General features: G+C 38.0%; 1 protein-coding gene across 1 annotated transcript; it reads right to left on the bottom strand.

Annotated features, from left to right (window-relative positions):
- Positions 1–14,307: 14,307 nt before the first annotated feature.
- On the bottom strand, positions 14,308–19,866 carry dnajb1b (DnaJ heat shock protein family (Hsp40) member B1b). The gene is made up of 3 exons (XM_062429626.1): positions 19,501–19,866; positions 15,079–15,677; positions 14,308–14,882 (listed from the first exon to the last, which is right to left on the bottom strand). Exons 1-3 carry the CDS (start codon positions 19,718–19,720, stop codon positions 14,649–14,651), a joined length of 1,053 nt encoding a protein of 350 aa, XP_062285610.1. The 5' UTR covers positions 19,721–19,866; the 3' UTR covers positions 14,308–14,648.
- Positions 19,867–20,333: the final 467 nt, after the last annotated feature.

Below are 20,333 nucleotides of genomic sequence, written 5' to 3'. Positions count from 1 at the left end.
ATCTTGCAAAAAAAACAAAAGCCCACTGCTGTATAGGAGGTACATCCAGTCTTAATGAATATCGTGTAATACCAACAACAACAAAAAAACATTGCGGGTGCTGTAACTTGACTTATGGGGACATAACATAGACTTCCATTCATTTCCTGGATATTTACCTTAAACTTAACAATAACCACTACTTGCCTAACCCTAATCTTAACCTAACCCTAGCCTGGACCATGGACCCAAAACTTAGTTTTTTCCCAATTGGGGACATGGCTATTGTCCCCAATTGGACAAGCCATTCCCAATTTTTAGACTGACATTTGTCCCTAAGTAGCCTATGACAGACTCACACACACACTCACACACACACACACACACACACACACACACACACACACACACACACACACACACACACACACACACACACACACACACACACACAGACACACACACACACACACACACACACACACACACAAACACACACTGAGCCACATTCAGACGATAGACATTACAATAGCACGTATACTGCAGTGTAAAATAGCAGTTATACTGCAATTGTGAAACTTAAAATTTCTTTGAGACTGCAGAGTTTGTTTGTTTTTTGTGCCATCAACAGAAGTTTCACACATGAAATGCAGCTCAAAAACACCTTTATAAAAAACACCTTACCATAAAATGCAGTTCACATCAAGAACCCTGTGATGTTTAATCTCTTGAAAATCTTAAAACAAGTTGTTTAAATCTTAAATCAACAATATCAACAATAGTAATTTCAACAATCAATTGATCATTTTAAGTTTCATGAAGATACATTTTAATCAGAGCTGTGGTATTATATTGCTTTTACTGAACACAATCATATATATCTGAGCATTGATTGCCATCAGTAAAGAAAATATATTCAAATAAAGTAAAGTAAGTCAGTAAAGCAACAGTTAGAGAGAGATGACTTTTTTACTGTTAAAAGGAGGATTGTCTCTCTGTAGGCATGAGGACATAAACAAAATCTAAACAAAGACAGAAACTGTTTACTGTGCAAGGGGAAAGAAATGTAGTTTAAAGTGAAAGATGATGTTTTTTATATCTGGAGATGCAGAGTATAAGTGGTAACAGGTCCATGAACATCATACTAAATGTCCCTTTAAGAGTAACTCAGACTGTTCCTGATAAATCCAGACCAAACCAAAGTGATCTGGGCCTTGATTTAGTGGAATCAGACAAGGATTTCCAGCGACCTGACACTTTATTTACACGGCTCTCTTTATTTTTGTGTTTTCTTTGAGTACCATCACCCGGCCTTTGAGATATTATACACGGCAAAGGCTTGATGTATTTTCCAGAGCTGGCATCATGCTCATCTTGGCCGTTCCCGGTTGAGTGGCTTGAACAGGCAGTATGTTTGGCACAGCAGATATTTTCATAGATATGAAGGTGTACGCTGCAATCAGCTGCTGTGGATGCAGATGTAGGTATATCCTGTTTTGGGTGGTGAGTAGACAGGGACCTCTCAGATATTTTTTTCATTGATTGTACTTCCCTCCCAGTCTCACCGTGCTCGCAGTCGGCCTGTTGGACAGTGAAGAAAATCAATCAGCAGCTTCTTGTGAATTCTGCATTTTACTGCTCAATTGAATTGTTTCTGTATACTCAGTGAAACGTATAGATATCACATACAGTTTTACTGATGTAATGTGAAAGCATGGAATTTGCACTGTACATACGATGCACTGCAAACTGGAATATGAAAAAACATTATGATAATAATAATTAAAATATAAATGAAAAAGCCAAACCTGGGTAACACTTTTCCACAATCCCTTCTCAATAATTTCATAAGGCACTAATTGAATACAGTATTTTCCCTATCATTAGTATCAAATACATACCTAGTTATATCAGGAAGCTTTTGGAAATAATGTTTTATGCTAAGCAAAGTTAACCATGTCCTGGCTCCAGTTGTGTATTCAACAGACTATTAGTGGCGTTGGTCTTCTCATCTAATTCTTGGCAAAAGAGCGAAGATGTGTATTTCCGAAAATGTCAAACTGCTCCTTTCATGTAATACACTTGTAGTTTCAAAGCATCTCCACTCAAACTCGCCACAGATTTGAAATACAAACAAATGTGGTATTTCTGACTTTTGGGAAACCCCTCTCAATACATACATGACCTCTGAAACCAGGTAAAGAAACTTGATTGTCGTCAGCTTTATTTAATTGGCTGTCAACTCAATCGTCACGTTTCTCTAGGAAGACTGTTGTGCTGTGAAGAGCCAAACTGATATATTGGTCCAGACTCTGTATTGATCCGTACCTCTCTTTCACCGACGTGGCCCGTACTCCTGGAGCAAACTTGTTGCTGTTTCTGTTTTCTTCTGCATTTCCTAAAGCTCACTGCCAGCACCAAAATAATCAGCATGGCAACAGCCCCGGCAGTAGCATACAATACAATGCCTGACCACCAACAAAGGGGGGAAAAAAGACATTTGGTTCAATAATTAAAAAACACAATAAGTGTCTGTCATCAGCTGATATTTATGCACCAATTGTACCAACTCACCTACACTGCCACTGTTTTTTCCTCCATCAATGAAGTTTGGGGCTGTAAGGTGGGATAGAATATCACAAGTTTACCCATCTATGAATTACTGTCATAAAGTTTAAACTTTTTTGAGTGTGTGTGTTTGTTCCTACCTGTTGAAGTGTTTGTACGGGTGTCCATTTGAGATATCAGCTGTGTTGAGCTGGAAATATTCCAATACGTCGGTTTGGAGAAAAGTATGTCAAGTGTGACAGTTGTTTCATTTGCAACAGCTGTATGGGAAATGTGTATTCATGAATGCACAGACACAATGTAATACTAATCAGTGTAAGGATAACTAATAACAAGATAAGACTAACAATAACATTGTGCACATACCGTCCTTTACAGTAAGGTGTACTGCAATGAATGTATCAAAACCGGGTCTTTCCACTGCACACCAGTATCTCCCCATGTCCGACAGACGGAGTTGATTGAAGGTCACAGAAAAGACTCCATTGCCCGAGTCTGCCAAAGTTATCCTTTCTGCTCCTGCTGTTTGCCCAGATCCTACAGTAACCAATTTGTCCTTATTGGTTTTACATGGATCCTTGCAGAAGTACTTGTTGTTTTTCCATGCAAAGCTGTGCGAGCACTGGAATGAGAGATCTCCCCCCTCGACTCCCACCTCATGGATGTCTGCCCCTTCTGTCCATGTAGCTGCTAAAATAACATCATGGATCGGGGGGTGAGTTATCTTTTAGTTAACTGAATGTTTAGATAAATGAATGGATACAGTTTATAAGCACACTTACCATATAAAAGACAGTAGAAGACGTAGATGTTCTTCATTCTGATAAAGTGTCAGCTCTATTTCTTATTCTGAGTAGTCTCAGTAGGCTCAGCACATTGAATAACCACCTCTACCACTGCACGACCTCTTGCAAATGAAAGAAAAAATCAATAAGCAAAAAATGAAAATAGATCTCTGGTTTCACAACCATCTACGTTCTTCCTGTGGTTTTGACTGCAAACGGAAGATTGGTACTGTACAAGGCAGTCATGAAGCTAAGAGACGATACAAAGGTGAAGTGAAAGTGTCACTGTTCCTGATGCATGCCTGTGTCTAGTTTCAGTGCCCCTGCGCCTTGTATTAATTCTTAAGTGTATCTTTCAATACAACTGATTGAAAGTAAAGCAGGAACTGAAATTTACTTACAAACTACAACCACTCCTATTCACTTCTGCTACTGGTATAGGTTAGGTGTGTTTGTGAATACAACTTAAAACTGTTCACCTAGATAGTAAAACTGAAAAATGTCAGCATAAAGAACACAGAAAAGGTTTATATCAGGAGCTACCCTGGACTGCAATGCATTTCAAGCTTGCCACTCTTCCTCAGGTGGCATCCAAAGGGTTTCTGATTTGCATGATGAAGTCATGCATGAAAAAGCAATTCATGTAATACCTCATGAACTATCGGGGATGTAGAAGAATTCATGGTATCTCATGCATGCCTTGGTGTTTGTTTTTTTAACCCGCCCTCTTTAACTTCAGACTCCATTCTGAAGACATAAACATAAAAACTTAAATTTAAAATACCTTAGTTGTTGCATTCATTAACACATTATTCTTGCATTAAGGCATACATGAGATGCTGTTTATTCTTGTACATCTCTGACAGTTCAAAACTGGTGACACAAGATTGCAATGTTGTAGTTTAACACATGTAACACTAGATTACATCTTAAAGTAAGTTATTAATATTTTTAAGGTGGTCTAAAAAATTGTGGCCAGTAATTTACAGATTTAACCTTATATTCTATGCATTAGCACTAACTGTTCATTTACAACCTGTTATATATTTGTATTTCACAAACTAACATTCAATATTGTTTATTTTATAACAAGCACATATATATTACATGTACAGTATATCATATTGTAAAGGCTTACAACTACCTGAATCCAATCTTTTCTTAACTTGCACTATGTGTACGTAGGAATGGCAGGAAGTGACTCTTTTGCCATATAAGGCACAAGTGGCAGATGTGGAGGCTCAAGAAAGTGACTGCACAGATGTGAGTCATTGTCACAAAGTTGTATTTGTTAGACTTGTGCCTAAAATATTTTCAAGACAGTTGCGACTAAAAAATGTCCCTGGCTGGGTTCTTCATTGATACTCAAAGGTCACATACAGTACAATAACAACAGGCTGCAAATGTGACTACAGACTAATTGTGTTTTTCTCATTTCTCTCTCTTCTCTCCAACCTCCCCTTACCCTAGAAAGTGACACAGTGTGACACTAAATAATCAACACTATTCAGGGGACTTGAGTGTGAGAGTGTGCCCGAAAATAGATGTGAGACTTTCATTTACTATGCTATCTGAAGCTTATCATTACAATAAATCATCCACAATGAATCCAGTATTCTGCTGCACAAGTGCTGACTAACACCAGAAGGAAAGCGAACATTAAGCCTAAAGTCTTAACACTGGTTGCCTCTTTTTCCGCATAGATTTCAAAATTCTTTAGTCTATAAATCACTACAAGGCCTCGCACAAGACTTCCTCTCACAAATGCTTTTTCACAAAGCAGAACACTTAAAACACTTGCAAATGATCAATACACACACAGGAACTGTTATGCACTTGTATTTCTATACCTTACATATTTTATTTATTTAATGTATTTTTACAATGATTTTATGTAATGTTCTGGATTTTATGGTTTTTATGTCATTTCTGTCTATTGTATGACTGTTATTGGTGAGCCAAAGAAAATGTTCCACCATTGTGGACAATAAAGTACTATTCTATTCTATACTATTCTATCATGCAATTACACTGTGAGCTGCTGGAGCAATCTTCAGATGATCTGAGAAGATCCTCTCAAAATATTAATATTGTTAAACATACAATGCATGCTTTCATGTAGCTTCTTATAATTTTAAAGTTTTACTCATTATATTATTATTACATTTTTATAAACATTTTGTTGTTATATTGTAATGTATTTATTTGTGTGTAGTGTTTTATAATTGTATAGTAGTTATTTTGACACGTGTCTTTTATTGCTCATATTTTCTTATTATTTTACTGTTCTTTACATTCCATTAGACAGTGTATTCAATTTACTTGTCCTCTGTTTTATCACCAAACATCTGCACTTTACATGATGTGATAATATATTATATTACAAGGAGTTGTTGAGAGGTGGTAGCCACACTGAGCCCTCGACATCAGTTGAACCAGTTTAGCACCCTCTGCAGGTTTTACTGCAACACAAACCCAAAGTCTCAAACTACAATGACAGCAGCAATCATGTGCTCCTTTATGAGGGTGCAGCCTGTCCATCAATGCTTTCTATGCTTTTGTTACATTTTCTGTGCACATAACATATCATTACACCATACATGAGCACATTTGTCATTTCAGGAGTGGATTTCTTATTTCTTTCTTTATGCATGTCTCAGCAACCTGTCTGCATCACACATCAGATATGTCATCTCGCATATCAAATGTGAAGAATATGCACTCAAACAGAAATATATTCAAACATGTGTCCTTTATTTGATTGAAACTACAGAGAAAAGACAATGTAACAGCAGAGAAACCCTGCTCAGTCCAGAGTTTTGGGATCAAGTGCCTGGTAGATGGCAGCATACTGGGAAGCATCCTGAGCACTGGACTCTGGGTCTGGTTCTAAAGACTGCAGCCTCACCTCTTCCTCTGAATAATCACCCTGTATAAATCCGAATCATCATTTAGACTATTTTCATCCAAACAGTAAACTCTCATTAGAGATAAGCACATAATCAAAATTAAAATAAATTAGTAGTAGCACTCACCTCACCCTTGTTTGCATCCGTTCCATTTTGGCCGTCTGAAACTAACACACAACAAAATTCATTCAATGTTTGAGAGCACATAAACATGATCTTGCTGTCTGTGTGTGTGTGTGTGTGTGTGTGTGTGTGTGTGTGTGTGTGTGTGTGTGTGTGTGTGTGTGTGTGTGTGTGTGTGTGTGTGTGTGTGTGTGTGTGTGTGTGTGTGTGTGTGTAGGTGTGTGTGTGTGTGTGTGTGTGTGTGTCAACTCACCCACATTACTCCGCCAGTGTCCGTAGAATATAAGAGGGATAATTGCACAAACCAGCAGAGCCAGGCTCACCGAAACAATGATGACCACTGTGGTATCTGCAAACAACAGTAGGTATCATACAGTATTATAATCAAAATACTGATTGGTCAGTATATTTATCCTGAAATTCAGCTGAAAAATGAATCCAAACAGTGCTGATTAATTGAATTAATTTTGATTGATCATATTCATCTCAAGGGTCAATTTTTGTGTCCGAAATACAAAAAAAGAAAGAAAGAAAAAAGAACAACATGGGTGAGCTTCTCATTCTTACATTTCATTTCACTCTGAAACATGTAATCCTCATTCTGGGAGTTATTACATGTTGTAATCAACCTTTTTTCGCAGCAGATATTTTGACTTGTAAGAGTAGGAAAGCACAGGTGATGCTGATAACATTAACATTTGTGTCTCAGTGGATTATGACAGTGTGACAGTGAGCCATCTTGCACAAAACTGAAGCAGCTAAATGGAAATACATCATAATTAATCTTGTCATTTACACTTTTCCCACTGTGACATATCAAAATGTTTTCTGTGACAAAGGCCTGCTTATTTTTGTAATCAGACATTCAAATGTGAGCATGTTGCAGGGTAAGAGCGACACATTTTTTCCACTTGTGGAATTAAAGGTAGACAGTTAGGCCCCCTGCTCAGAACACATCATGTCACTGAAACTACCCACTGTGGAAATAATACAGATAGAAGAAACAAGGCATAGTGTATCACACAATCCACATTCACACATTAAATATATAACATAATAAGATTCACTGTACTTTTTGAATCTTGATTAAGACCTGATGGGTTTTTTATATGGTCCATCCAAAGACAAACTCAGTATTTGGGTGTGCTATTAGACTTGACTTCCAGTGAACAAGTAAAAGTTATTGAATCCTGCTTTCTTCATTAAGTCAAGTATCATTCCTTTCTAAAGCTAACTGAGCAAAAGTAGTTAAACCCTCTTTTTTCCCCCAGAATGGGAAATGTATCATGTACATGTATCATGTACATTATATTATATTACATTATTATATGTAATAATGTATTTAATAATTATTATATGTATTATATGTAATTTCCTTTTTAGCCCATTTTAATTGTATGCATTATGCACATCTAAATACCTGACAAATCTCTGTAGTACTCAGTGACCTGTCAGTAGGATGATTTATCTTTGTCACTATGTATTTTTGTCAGATGTCTTTTAGACCTATTGCAAATTTTAATGGACTGATTTTTAGATCAATTAGTGTTGATGACAAAGATTAAGAGAAAACAAAGAAATGTATGTACATGTATTTAAATTAGTGGTAAAACATCAATCCGATGTTATCATTTGATGAAGCTGATCCTTTTTCATGATGAGTATTGCCCATAAATTGAAAGATAAATGAGATATAAGATATGTAAGTTATAGAAAAACATAGCATGCTTGCTAAAGGAGTCAAACTTTTACCTGTTAGGCCCCTTGCTGCTTTCTGGTTTGTCTTATTGACTGTGGTGGGCAGTGTTACTGCTGCTGGTGACGGTTCAGCACTGGGTAAGAAGCTGCCTTGGGGTAGAGTTTCTGTCTCGGTCTGCAGGATGGTAGTGGAAGAGGGAGATCCAGGAGGAACAGTAGACGCTTTGAGAGAACAGGACGGGGGATGACTGGTGAGGAATAGCGTGTGTGCGTGTGTGTGTGTGTGTGTGTGTGTGTGTGTGTGTGTGTGTGTGTGTGTGTGTGTGTGTGTGTGTGTGTGTGTGTGTGTGTGTGTGTGTGTGTGTGTGTGTGTGTGTGTGTGCGTTTGCTCATGTGATATTGTGCCTCAGTGTCTTAGTGTAAAAAGGAGAGAGGAAGCATCACAAGATGGTGCATACAGAGTTTCTGCGCAAAAACAAACATTCTCACACTGTCAGCTGAATGAAAATACTGGTGGGTCAAGCCCTACGATGTTAAGGTGCTTTCATGACGTACAGTTGACACTATTAGGTTTGTTATATTCAAAATTATCCATCCTGAAATGTTTATTGATATCCAAAACTCCCTAATATCTGCAGTAAAGTTTATGAACATATCTAAAATGATTATAACCAGAAACGTACCATCTAGGACTTGGAGATTGACCTCCTGGATCAAGACTTTAAAGTTTTCCTCCACCGCACAGTGATACTCCCCTGCATCTGCCTTCTTCAGCCTCTTTATAGTCACGTTGAAGACTCCATCCCATCTAATGATCTCCATGCTGTATCTCCCTCTCCGTGAGATGGCTGGCTTCTTCTTTTCAGACTGAATGAGAATATTTTCTCCAGAGCACACTCCTTTACAGAAGTACATGTTGCTGTAGTGGCTGGTGCCGTTTTCTGTGGACCAGCTACCAGAGCAGTGGATGATGATCTCTCCTCCAACATGGCCGTTTAACTTCAGCACTGGTGTGGCCTCTGCACACACTGCTGCAGTATAAAACAAAGTACCTGGTTACTTTTGACTACAGCCACTATGCACAGTGAGATCTAATGTTGAAATGTGGATACGCTGCTTATCAAATGAACACCAGAGTACAGTTTGAGAAGTGAAGTACACAGTACTAGTTATATACTTCTTACATACTGTGATATCTTTCCTTTTTAAGCTATTGTTATTATTGGTGGTATTGTGCTTCTCTCTCTCTCTCTCTCTCTCTCTCTCTCTCTCTCTGTAAAATAAAGCATAAAGTCTAGACCTGCTCTAAGTGAAAAGCGCCCTGAAAAAACCTCTGCTGTGATTTGGCGCTCTATAAAAACAAATTGAATTGAGTTTAAATTGAATTAAGTGTTATAACATCCTTATGACTAACTGGTTTAGATATTAGAACTGAAAAAGAAGAAAACACCATGAAAAACGTTATCTTTATAGTATTGATATCACTGTCAACTTTAATAAACTTGACTTCTGTTTTACACAACCGCAGAAATTGTGTTGTTTATTGTCTTCATATTCAGACATTTTGAGTTAAAAGTATAGCTTATGGTTTAAATTTACATGGAAAAAAGGAAAAAACTAAGTTTGACCTAGATTCAGTTTGATGTTTTTACACTATTGGGTTCAGTTAAAAGTAATTATTTGTGACACTGAATTATGCCAGTCATCAAAGTTTGTTTTATGTTATATGATTTAAATGTAATGAGCAGTTTGTTCAACTGTACTTGATCACTCACATAATTACGTCCCTGTTTGTTTCTTACTTGTGTCATTGTTTTTCTTTTTCATTTTGCCTTTAATTGATAGTTTTTAGAAATACAGGCATGATGCCCCTTGTTGTGATATTACTGTTACGTCTCTGTGCTTAATCAAGTGTATTACAAAGTGCAAAAAAGCCACCACTACTACCATATGATATTACGAAAACACAGTTAGAGCCAGTACAATTTTAAACAACAATATCTTACTTGTTTAATTCAGTAGAATTGATTTGTTGATTGTTTTTCTGTCAATAAGGCAGTCATAAAAATACCAATTCAATTCCATATGACCAAACTATTTCAGATGTTTCACTGCATGAGGTGACCACTGCAACTTTAGATATTTTGTAATGAATTAATAACACCAATTTTTACCGCTTGCTGAGAAAACACCACCCTGAATATCATCAGTGCACTACATTTACAATAATATTCATTTAGCAATATTCACATTCCCATTCACATATGAATTTTAGAATGTAACTTTTATAAATAAAACTTACAGGGAAAAAAAGACATCAAAACTTACCTGAGAAGAAACAAAGCATGACAACCTGAAGAATCTCCATCCTTTATCCGAGTTTAAAACAAACCAAGTAAAAAGAAAACGTGGTCCAAAGGTACCAGACAAAATACAGTTGCTTTGTCGGCTTCAAATTAGTCATCTGATTCAATGCCATAAAACATGAGTGCCTTAAAGATCAAGAAAAGATACAAAGCTGTGATTGTGAAGCCAATGTTTGCAGCAGCTTGTTCGTCTTCCACCAGTGTGATCAGTAAATGGGCATGATTCAGTTTAATCATGCCTATTTGGCTACATTATTAAAACAAAGAATACAGTAGTTCTTCCGCCCCCTTTTTTTTCTCACTCCACACTCTGAAGTGCCAGCTCTTGACTCTGATACAGAATAAAGTGTTTATGTTTATTGTTCAGGTTCTTGTGGCTGGCTTTGGGTGCCTCAGTGCATCTACAGTATATGAGGCTCGAGGACATCAAAATCCAGCAGTCTGCTGACTTGGTCACGGGTGTCAGTTCACAGCCAGAAGGCTGATTGATAAAGCAAGATTACTGTTCAAGGCAGGCTTACACCAGCAAATCAGGCATATTCTAAAAAAAATATTGTTTCATGCAGTTGATGTAAGTTACCATGGAAACATATTCTTCTAGACTGGCTAGTTTTCAGGCATAGTTTTACCTCATCAGACCTTAACAATGTTACAGCCCAGTGTATTCTATTGCCTAATCTGGAGCCCTGGACTCTGTTCTTTGTATATGCATAATTGAGTTAACTTGATTTTATTGTTTGTTTGCTGTTGTTGTTTGTTTTGTTTATTACACATACCTGGACTGTTTGCTTTGAGTGTATCTTAATAGTCCTTAAGTATGGGCTCATTCATTTTGCTGACCAAGGCTTTAAGGAATATGTCAGATGAAGTCTGTCATTACTCACATACAACAGGATGACTGCACTGTGACTTGATGCTCCAGGGGCCTTATTCATAATAATTCATACAGAGTTCGTACAGAGTTGTTCCTAGTGATGAAATTCTAAGAAAATTCTGACATTTTCTCAGAATTTCCCCTTACAGTAGATCTTGGTAAAGATAAAAGTTATTCACAATGCATCTTAGCACGTCAGAGAGGTCCTAAGGTGAAAAACTGTTTGGAGTAGAGAGGAGGACTTTTAAGGAGCTTGAGAGTTTCCTGAGCAGAGGAGAAAATGATAGAAAGAATAAGAGGTTCTCCAAATGCTGAATGACAGTGAGTTAATGAAATGCTACAGATTAGATTGTGCATGGATGTTTGTGGTCGATCTCATTAGTGATTTGTTCACATCTCCCACCCATTGCAATAACACTGCCAATCATGATAACCAATGCCACTACTTAAATACACTGGCCAGCAATCACAGAAATTGATGAAAGGAAGATGACCTACAAGTCTAAGAAGAGGAATACTGTGCCCCCCATTTGCTATTGGTCTTTACCAACATGCACTGCTGTGGCTTAAGTCTCACATCTTCACAACAGAAAGCAATGTGTTGTTTTGAGAGGGTCAGATTTGCTTACTCAGCACAGAGTTGTGCCTCAAGGTTCAAGTTGAGGACCACTTCTTCTTCTTTTTTATTAATGATCTCCCGTTCCTTTTTTCTGATGGTTGTGCACAACTCTATGCAGATGATACTATTATGAAAACCTTCTATTTTATGGGTTCAAGAGGCCCTGCAATCTGATTTTAACATTCTACAAATTTGGTAGCTAACAAATTACTGCTCAATAAAACAAAAACATGTTCAAGGCTTCTTGGTAGACCTTCAAATGTATTCTTTGGTTTTAACTTGTAATGACTACAGATCTCTTCAGAAAGTAGAAAAATTAAATATTTACTACAAAGAATGCACTATGCTGACATTGTTTTAAGAATGCTTTGAAAACTATTTTCGTCCCCTCAGTGTTATATAAAGATGTATATTACATGCCCCCCCCCCCCCCCCCCCGCCCTTTTTTTTCCACACCATTGAACAATGTTAGACACACTCAGATGTCTCCCTCTTGATGTAAGACACCAGTATAGCTGGTACCAATTTATTTTTACATGCATTAACTTGAGCTATCCTTATTACTATATCATTGTCTTGTTGGTGTCCTTATACATCAAATTGTTCACCTCTGATCATTTATTTATTCTCCATCTTCATTTCACTCTGTTAAGAATATATATTGTTTTGTCTTCAATAATACTATCACTTTTCTCTTATTTATAGATTTATCAATTTTCTTTTGATTGTGTCTTGTATAGCCAAAGGTTGTTACTTTTTTCTTCTTTTTTGTTGTTGTAATTGTTTGTTTGTTTGTTTGATTGTTGTTGTATTATTAGTGTCTCTTGTACTGTTGATAAGATTATATATTTCAAGGGGTTTATCCTGATATAATAATCCATTTCTGACATGTCCATATGTACAGTGAAACAGTTTTGGGTTTCTATGATTATTCCTCCCTTCCTAAAGTGTCTAATGTAAGGGAGGGGGGAAAAAATCCAGAGTTTTTGTTAATCCATCTGAGCTTTTTCTGTCTTGGCTCCTAGGCTATGGAACAGTCTCCCTCTGGAGATCAGTTTTAAATCTCATCACATTTTATTGATGATCCCTTTCCTGATTTTTTTTCTTGTGTCTGTTGTAAATATTTATTATTTATTAAATATTTATTTATAATTATTAGTCTTTTATGGAATTATGAAGTATTTCTTTGCAAAAATACATTCTTAAAAATCCCCCTCAAACATGTGTTTTTCTTCTTGTTCCTGCAGTTGGATGTTTGCGTTTCACTGTGCGGAATGATATATGTGTTTGACACGAGCAGACTGTTTTCACATTCATCTGTCGAAGACGGAAAGTTTCTCTGTGCTCACCAAAAATCAAGGCGTGTATCTACGAGCAGGATTTGTGAAATGACAACTACTTTCAAATAACACAAGTATGATGAGGAAACTTGAAGTTGCAAGAGCACAAACATTGAGAATGGACTTTACAGATAAGGGGTAGACATCCTGTGTCCAGCTGTTAAACTTCAGAGATTAAAAATATTTGCATATATATAGGTTATGATTTTATGGATTTTGGCAAGATAATTGAACTTTATTTGTTGAAAAAGACACAAATTATTATTCAAAGTAGACTACTGTACATCTTAAAATATGTCTGGGGGGATCGTGGGAAGTTAACCTACATCATTTCTTCCATAATAAACAAATTAAACCTAACTCAGTTTTGTAACCAAATTAGCTTAATAATGTTAATCAAAATGATTTGAGTCACATTTGAAGGACAATGCTCATACTGTATCTTTATCAGTCTATAGCACGTGTACAGTATTCCAGAGTCATACACTATGTGCCTCTTACTGCACTAGAAATGTTAATTCTAGGATGAAATAAGGTCACTTTGAAAAGCTCCTCTTTGAACTTAAGGTCAAATCTTGTAACTGCAGCTGTGTAGAGCCACTGGAAATGATGAGCTATAACCCTCTGCCTGCCAGTGGCAACTTTTCCATCAGCCCCTCTGCAGGAAAGAGAAGTCATCCCACAAATGTGGCTTTCAGGGCCTCACTGGATCTCCGGTGTCAGCAGTCGCTGCAGGGGACAGTCACACAATGTAACTGAAAAACGGTGAGGTCACCCTGGTTAATGTTTTCAGTGTCAGTTTCCATTTCTTTATTATCCTTCCCATGAAGATGTTTAAAAATACAAACCAAAAAGTACTGCCATTTGTTATCAGCTACTAAACCTTTTTTTTCTTTCCTGCCTACTTGACCTGTATTGATAGTAATTAAAACAAATATTAAAAAAACCTGTAAAACAACTTAGTGTAGGTGCCTCCACTTTGTTTGCACCTCATTCAATTCAATGCACTCCACTCTCATACAGCAAAGAGATAAAACTTCCTCAGAGAGAGTTTTTATTACCCACAGAATAGTGTACATATATTTCTTATAGTATAATACATTTACTTTCATCAAAATATAATCTTATTCAGTAAACAGAACACCAAAGCATATTGGCCATATTTACATTCTAGCCCGTGAAATGTAGCAGTCATTCACTGTAAGCATTTTGCCAAGGTGGTATTTACATTAAGGACGACTCATAGGATGCTTGGTACCATGAATCTGTCCTTTATGTCTGCTGTGATTTATAACTCCACATGAACGTCCATGTGATGATAGACATAAAAAAGTAGTTGGCAGCTTAGTGCGATAATTCTTAAGTCCTGGAGGTCCGTTTGTCTTGTTTACGACCGTGGGAGGACCTGAGCAATGGTGTCCCGGGCATTCTGATTGAGCCTTTCTGGGAACTTGACCTCATACTCCACTATTAGGTCACCACGACGATCAGGGCGTTTGGGATAAGGCAGCCCTTCGCTGCTAATGCGCCGCTTCATCCCTGGCTGCACGATATCTGTTGTTGACACTGTCAAAGTTCTGCCGTCCAATGTGGGTGCGTTGACTGTGCTGCCACACAAGGCCTGATGGGACAGAGGGGATAACAAAATCACATGAAAATTAGTTAATGAGATCAGGAAGGGGTAAAAACAGGAACTTGATACATGATTACCAGCAAATAACAGGCACACATCCTTTGATTTAAGATTCTAATATATTTAAAAGGGTGTATTTTGGTATATCAGGTGAGTCTATATTTAGCATGTGATCTTAACTTACATCTCTGAGTGATATCTTGGCTGTGTAAACAATGTCAGAGCCGTTACGTTTGAACACCGGATGTGGCTTGTCCTTCAGCACAAATACCACGTCAGCTGGAATGTTTGTTGGAGTCTCATCCCCCTCTTTGGGAAATGTGATTTTGGTGCCTTCTTTCCACCCCTTCTTTATCTGCACCTCCAGGATTTTATCTTCTGTTCTTAGCGTTCGCCTGTCATGGTTCAGCCTCTTGCGGGAGATCTTCATTTTCTTTGTGCAACCCGACAGAACTTCCTCCAAGGACACCCGGAGATCGTGAACAATAGGCGGATCCTGGTGCTTCTTTACAACGCTACTTTGACCCCCCAGTCCTCCCATACCAGAGCTGAAAGAGCGAGGGAACCCGCCCATTCCGCTGCCACCCATCCCAAAGCGGGCAAAAGGATCGTCAGTGTCCATGTCCTCGTCCGTGCCCCCATTGCGAGCACCAAAGAACTGTTCAAAAGGGTTACGTCCACCGAAGAACTCTGCAAAGATGGCATGAGGGTCACCCTGGAAGGTGTAGCTGAAGGTTTCAGGACCAACACCGCCACCACCTGAGGGGCCTCCTCCTTTAAGACCTGGAAGAAAGAAACATCAATTAATATATTTAATACACTAAAACACACTGAATCTTTGTGTGGTGCACGATTTATCGTCATACCAAGAAAGGTAAGGGAGAGACCAAAGTCAAAGTCAAAACAAACACCAAGTCTTTGTTTTTCCTCATTATACATGTACTCCCTATTGGATGAACATATTACTCCATAAAAAAGGTAATTATCAGTAGTTAGTAAGTAGAAATTGTTTTTGATGCGTAGTGCAACACATTTTTTTCTGAAGGTACGAAGGCCCTGGAACCTCCTACTTCACTGTGTACAGACACCACCTGTAAAAATGTGGCACAAACCTACCAAATTCAACCAGCGGCAACTGTTGTGGTGGTTGTTATGGTATACGTCTCAAATGAATGAAGATGCCTCTAATTTATCAGCCCGCCTGCCTACCAAGACGGTATTGCACCAACTGATTGGAAATCCATCACTTAGTTGTGTGATGTCCTTCCTAATTTCTTAGAAATATTATTTACTACATCATGTTGCAGCATTAAAACTAATGAAATGTCTTAGCCACTAAACATTTGAGTAATGTGTAATTTGGTTGCTAGGAAACATCTGTAGTGCTATTCAGTAAGACAACAACTAACTAGTTAAGCAGGATGTTACTGTAGCATCACAACCTGCAACATGCCTTACAACCAAAAGTAACTGTTTCAAGAAATAATAAAAATGTATCTAAATAAATAAATAAATAAAATGGCCAAAATGGCCAAAGATAAAATACATATTCATTACTTTAATTCTTTGGTGTTATATCTTTTAGATATTTTTTTTAGATACTGCAATGCACTTTTAATGGCACTTTTTGTACAATGTATTTTATTGTGTGTGTAAATATATGTATATACAGTATATATATATATAAAACCAAATATACACATATGTGTTTTATTAGTACAACTTTTGGGTATTTTTCATAATAAGTTTTTTCCCCCCATTGGATAGTTAGAGATGTGTTTCTATGTGATGTTATGTGTGGCTGTCTGAAGTGTGGATTTATCTTAATAACTAGCCTACCTCAGTTATTAGCAATTACTCTGATTATTGGCAAAAAGTCTTGTAATCTGAGTTAATAGTGTTTGTCTGTTCAATTTAAAGTGCCAGGTCAGATATGTCTACCATATTCCACATTAATGCTACTTTACTCTTCAATCAGTTTATATTTCTATATGTTTTTACTTCATTTAGATAGGATATAAATTAATGTTGTTTTTAGAATGGGACAAAATGCGAGTTCCCCAAAAAAATCTCTCTGTTGTTGCCATGGTAACACACCTGGGGCCATGTCTGGGCAGACTACACCCCTCTGGCAAAAACTTGAAGGATGCTTTTTTTTTTTTTTTTAAAGCTCTACCACACACCAGGATGTCTTAGATACTTCAAAACCAGTTCCTTAAGGCCCCATGGCATGTAAATATACATTTTCCCTGTTGTAATCATGTGTTCCTGTGTTAACTGGTAATTTATCTCTTGTTATGTGCCAAATATATGTGTCAATAAATCTGTGTCAGTCATTTCTCATCCTGTAAAGCTTTCAAATGTTTGATGACTCATCCTGCACTCAGGGGCATTTACAAATGTTAGACCAATGAAATGTGACTGGACGAATAACTGGCTTCACTGGTCACATAAAACTGCACTTTTCCGTTTGTGAATTGTAGTCAGGGGCGCAACTACCTACTTTCTGAGGGGTATGCAGATACATTGCAGGCGCACCCCCACCCACCCGGCACCCCCGCCTGAATTTTTTTTCAATGACCCTTTAACGGTTAAGACGACATCACATTATGATTGGATTTATTAGTATTATTACATACATCTCATTCTTAATTGTTTCATTTACATTTGACTGACAAATATGTAGCACATAAAGTTTATTGGCCTGTTTATGTTAAATCTAAGTAATTCAAATGGATGGAAATTTTATATGCAATTGTAATACATAAATCTTATGAATGATTTCTGTGAGTGTACCTGATGTCATCACTGGTCTTTTCTATAGCAGATGTCATCACCGACCTCATGTCTGTCTCCTTCACCCCTTGCCTGTGTTCTTCTCCACTAAGTAATATTGTCAAACAAGCATTATTTAATAGCTTTGAATAAATTACACATCTTGCTAATGCAATTTTTCAATATAAATAATATTTAGAAATGAATCACTTGGTATCAAGTGGCTGTCCCTACACTTCCACCTAATATTAGACCAACCTGTCGCCTTCCCCTGTGTGTCCTGATTCTTTCTTTCCATCCTCACACCTGAATAACATGAACTTTGTGTTAAGGAGGTTTCAAAAATACAGCAGTCAAACCACATATAAAAAACATGAAATATTAATTTTAAATGATATCCTTATTGGATATCAGTTACTGATTGGACGCTGCATCTGATCAGACTTATCAGATACATCACAACAGCACTGTAGTGTTATATCCGAGTGGAGACATTAAACTCAAGTGTATCACTCCAAAGTTCTATAATGTATTTGTTTTATGATTCACCATAGTTAAAACAAAAATGTATTGTAAATACTGATCAGTACAGTTGCAAGACAACAGTAACCTGTCGTTTTATTAGTAGCTTTAGCTAACCTGAATATTTACAAGCCTCCTCTTGATACACTGACATAACTTACCTACTGTCTTTAAAACACTTTGAAAAGCTTTTTTTCATCCCTACGAAATCCTTCTCTTTCTCCCTCTTCCGTTTTCTGTTTTGTGACCCCAAGAGCTTTATTTTCTGCCTCTCCATGTTATTAGGTTCCTGTCATCAAATGACAACACTCCTGCTCCAGCGCATGCTCAAGGGGGCGCGCACCGGAGCGCCTGTAGTGTGGAGAGGTGAACGGAGGGGAGGCGGAGGGGCGCCTAATCAGTGACGTGCCTCTGTTATTGATCATATCATTTACTACACATGCACAAACGCTGTTAAATACAGAAAATACCGACTCGAAATAATTTTCCCCCCATTGCTTTGGCGCCCCCTCAATTGTGGCGCCCCTATGCGCCGCATATAGTGCATACCCACTTTTTGCGCCACTGATTGTAGTAGTCAAACAATATGGAGAGATGTGTGTTTGGATATCAGCAGACAAAAACTCTCTCCCTCTTCTGCTCTACCAACAGGTGTGTGTGTGTGTGTGTGTGTGTGTGTGTGTGTGTGTGTGTGTGTGTGTGTGTGTGTGTGTGTGTGTGTGTGTGTGTGTAGTCTGCTGCGCTAAACTCTCAGCCCCGCCCACTGCCTGCGGTCCAATCAGATACGAGGGATTTGACTTAAATCCCTCTTGTAACTGTACACCGCACAGATATTTTGTTTCAATGGCACGTCACAGTACAGAAGCTAACCTTTACGTAACCATGGATACCAAACAGACGAGACTGATAAAGATAAAAATGACAACATTACTGAACCACGCGTGAATCCCCGCCCCTTCCTGGGCATCAAACACAGCTCTCCATGCTGGAATCAAGTTTGGACCTCTTCAGTTTTAGCTTGTGTGTCAGTTCTTGTAGAAACAAGACTGCACAAACTCATTTCCTGAGTTCTTGTAGAAACAAGATGACCGAGCCTCTCCTTTCCTGGTTCAGAAGGCAGCAGAGAAGATGGGAGTGCCATTAAATACAGAGATAAGTCTGTGTGGACCCCTGCGTGAATGTTTGATGCTGTTACCGTGAACCCAAACCTGTGGCATCCACAGATTATTACTGTATTTTAAGTACCCTCGTATTATCTACTCTCAGCTTCAGATTCATCTCTCAGTTAGTTATTTACAGTAAACCTTACCTTCTTCTCCAAAACGGTCGTAAATGTCTTTTTTCTTCGGGTCGCTCAAAACATCGTAAGCTTCGGCAATTTCTTTGAATTTCTCCTCAGCTCCCGGTGACTTGTTTTTGTCGGGGTGAAAGCGGAGAGCTTGCTTGCGATACGCTTTCTTTATATCGTCCTCTGACGCTCCTCTCTTAATCCCCAAAATGTCGTAGTAGTCTTTACCCATTTTGACCATCCAGCAGGCCTGTTTAGTGGCAGTTAAAGCTGCTCGTAGACTACTGTTAATGAACTTGAAGAGCGCGTCCTCGGTCTGTCCTCCGTCTCAACTCAGCCCAATGCGCCCCGAATATTTTCTTTATAAGCGGTGCAGAAACTTCCAGAGTTTTCCACAAGCAGCCTGAACTATCTCCACTGTGACGGGCAAACACACGCCCAGAGATACGTCACCATGCTGCCTTCAGTGCTGTCAGAAATATCGGACACTTGCACTGTCACATACCATACCTTATCAGTCTCCCCCAAAACTCAGTATGGCTGTAGGGAAACATTCAGAGATTCCCTTTATAATACAACAATACAACAATAACAAGTAGGTATAAACAAAAGCATGCTATACGTTTGACTTTATTGCTGATTATAATGCAGCACATTGGCAGACTACCAAAATGTAACTGTGGATGAAGTGCTGTTAGGAACTTTGTCATATTTGGGTGTGGCCCAGGCTTAAAGGACAGGTTCACATTTTTTCAAGTGTGTCTTAAAATAATAGACCGGCTCCCAAATTGAACACTGTCACATGTTTTTCTTGCTGTATTCATTCGTCCTGCTCATACGGACCATTCAGAGAT

The sequence above is a fragment of the Scomber scombrus genome, chromosome 2 (genome assembly GCF_963691925.1).
Source record: "Scomber scombrus chromosome 2, fScoSco1.1, whole genome shotgun sequence".
Classification (NCBI taxonomy): Eukaryota; Metazoa; Chordata; class Actinopteri; order Scombriformes; family Scombridae; genus Scomber; species Scomber scombrus.
The sequence above is the reverse complement of the archived record's forward strand: the minus strand, read 5'-3'. Positions and strand labels throughout refer to the sequence as shown.

What these genes read in the sequence shown, in the direction of transcription:
- dnajb1b (XM_062429626.1), bottom strand. Translation starts at nt 19,720, where the DNA reads ATGGTCAAAATGGGTAAAGACTACTACGACATTTTGGGGATTAAGAGA. An exon ending in CGACCGTTTTGGAGAAGAAG is followed by an intron (nt 15,678 to 19,500) that starts GTAAGGTTTACT and finishes TCTTTCTTCCAG; the next exon opens with GTCTTAAAGGAGGAGGCCCC. An exon ending in CCAAGATATCACTCAGAGAT is followed by an intron (nt 14,883 to 15,078) that starts GTAAGTTAAGAT and finishes CTGTCCCATCAG; the next exon opens with GCCTTGTGTGGCAGCACAGT.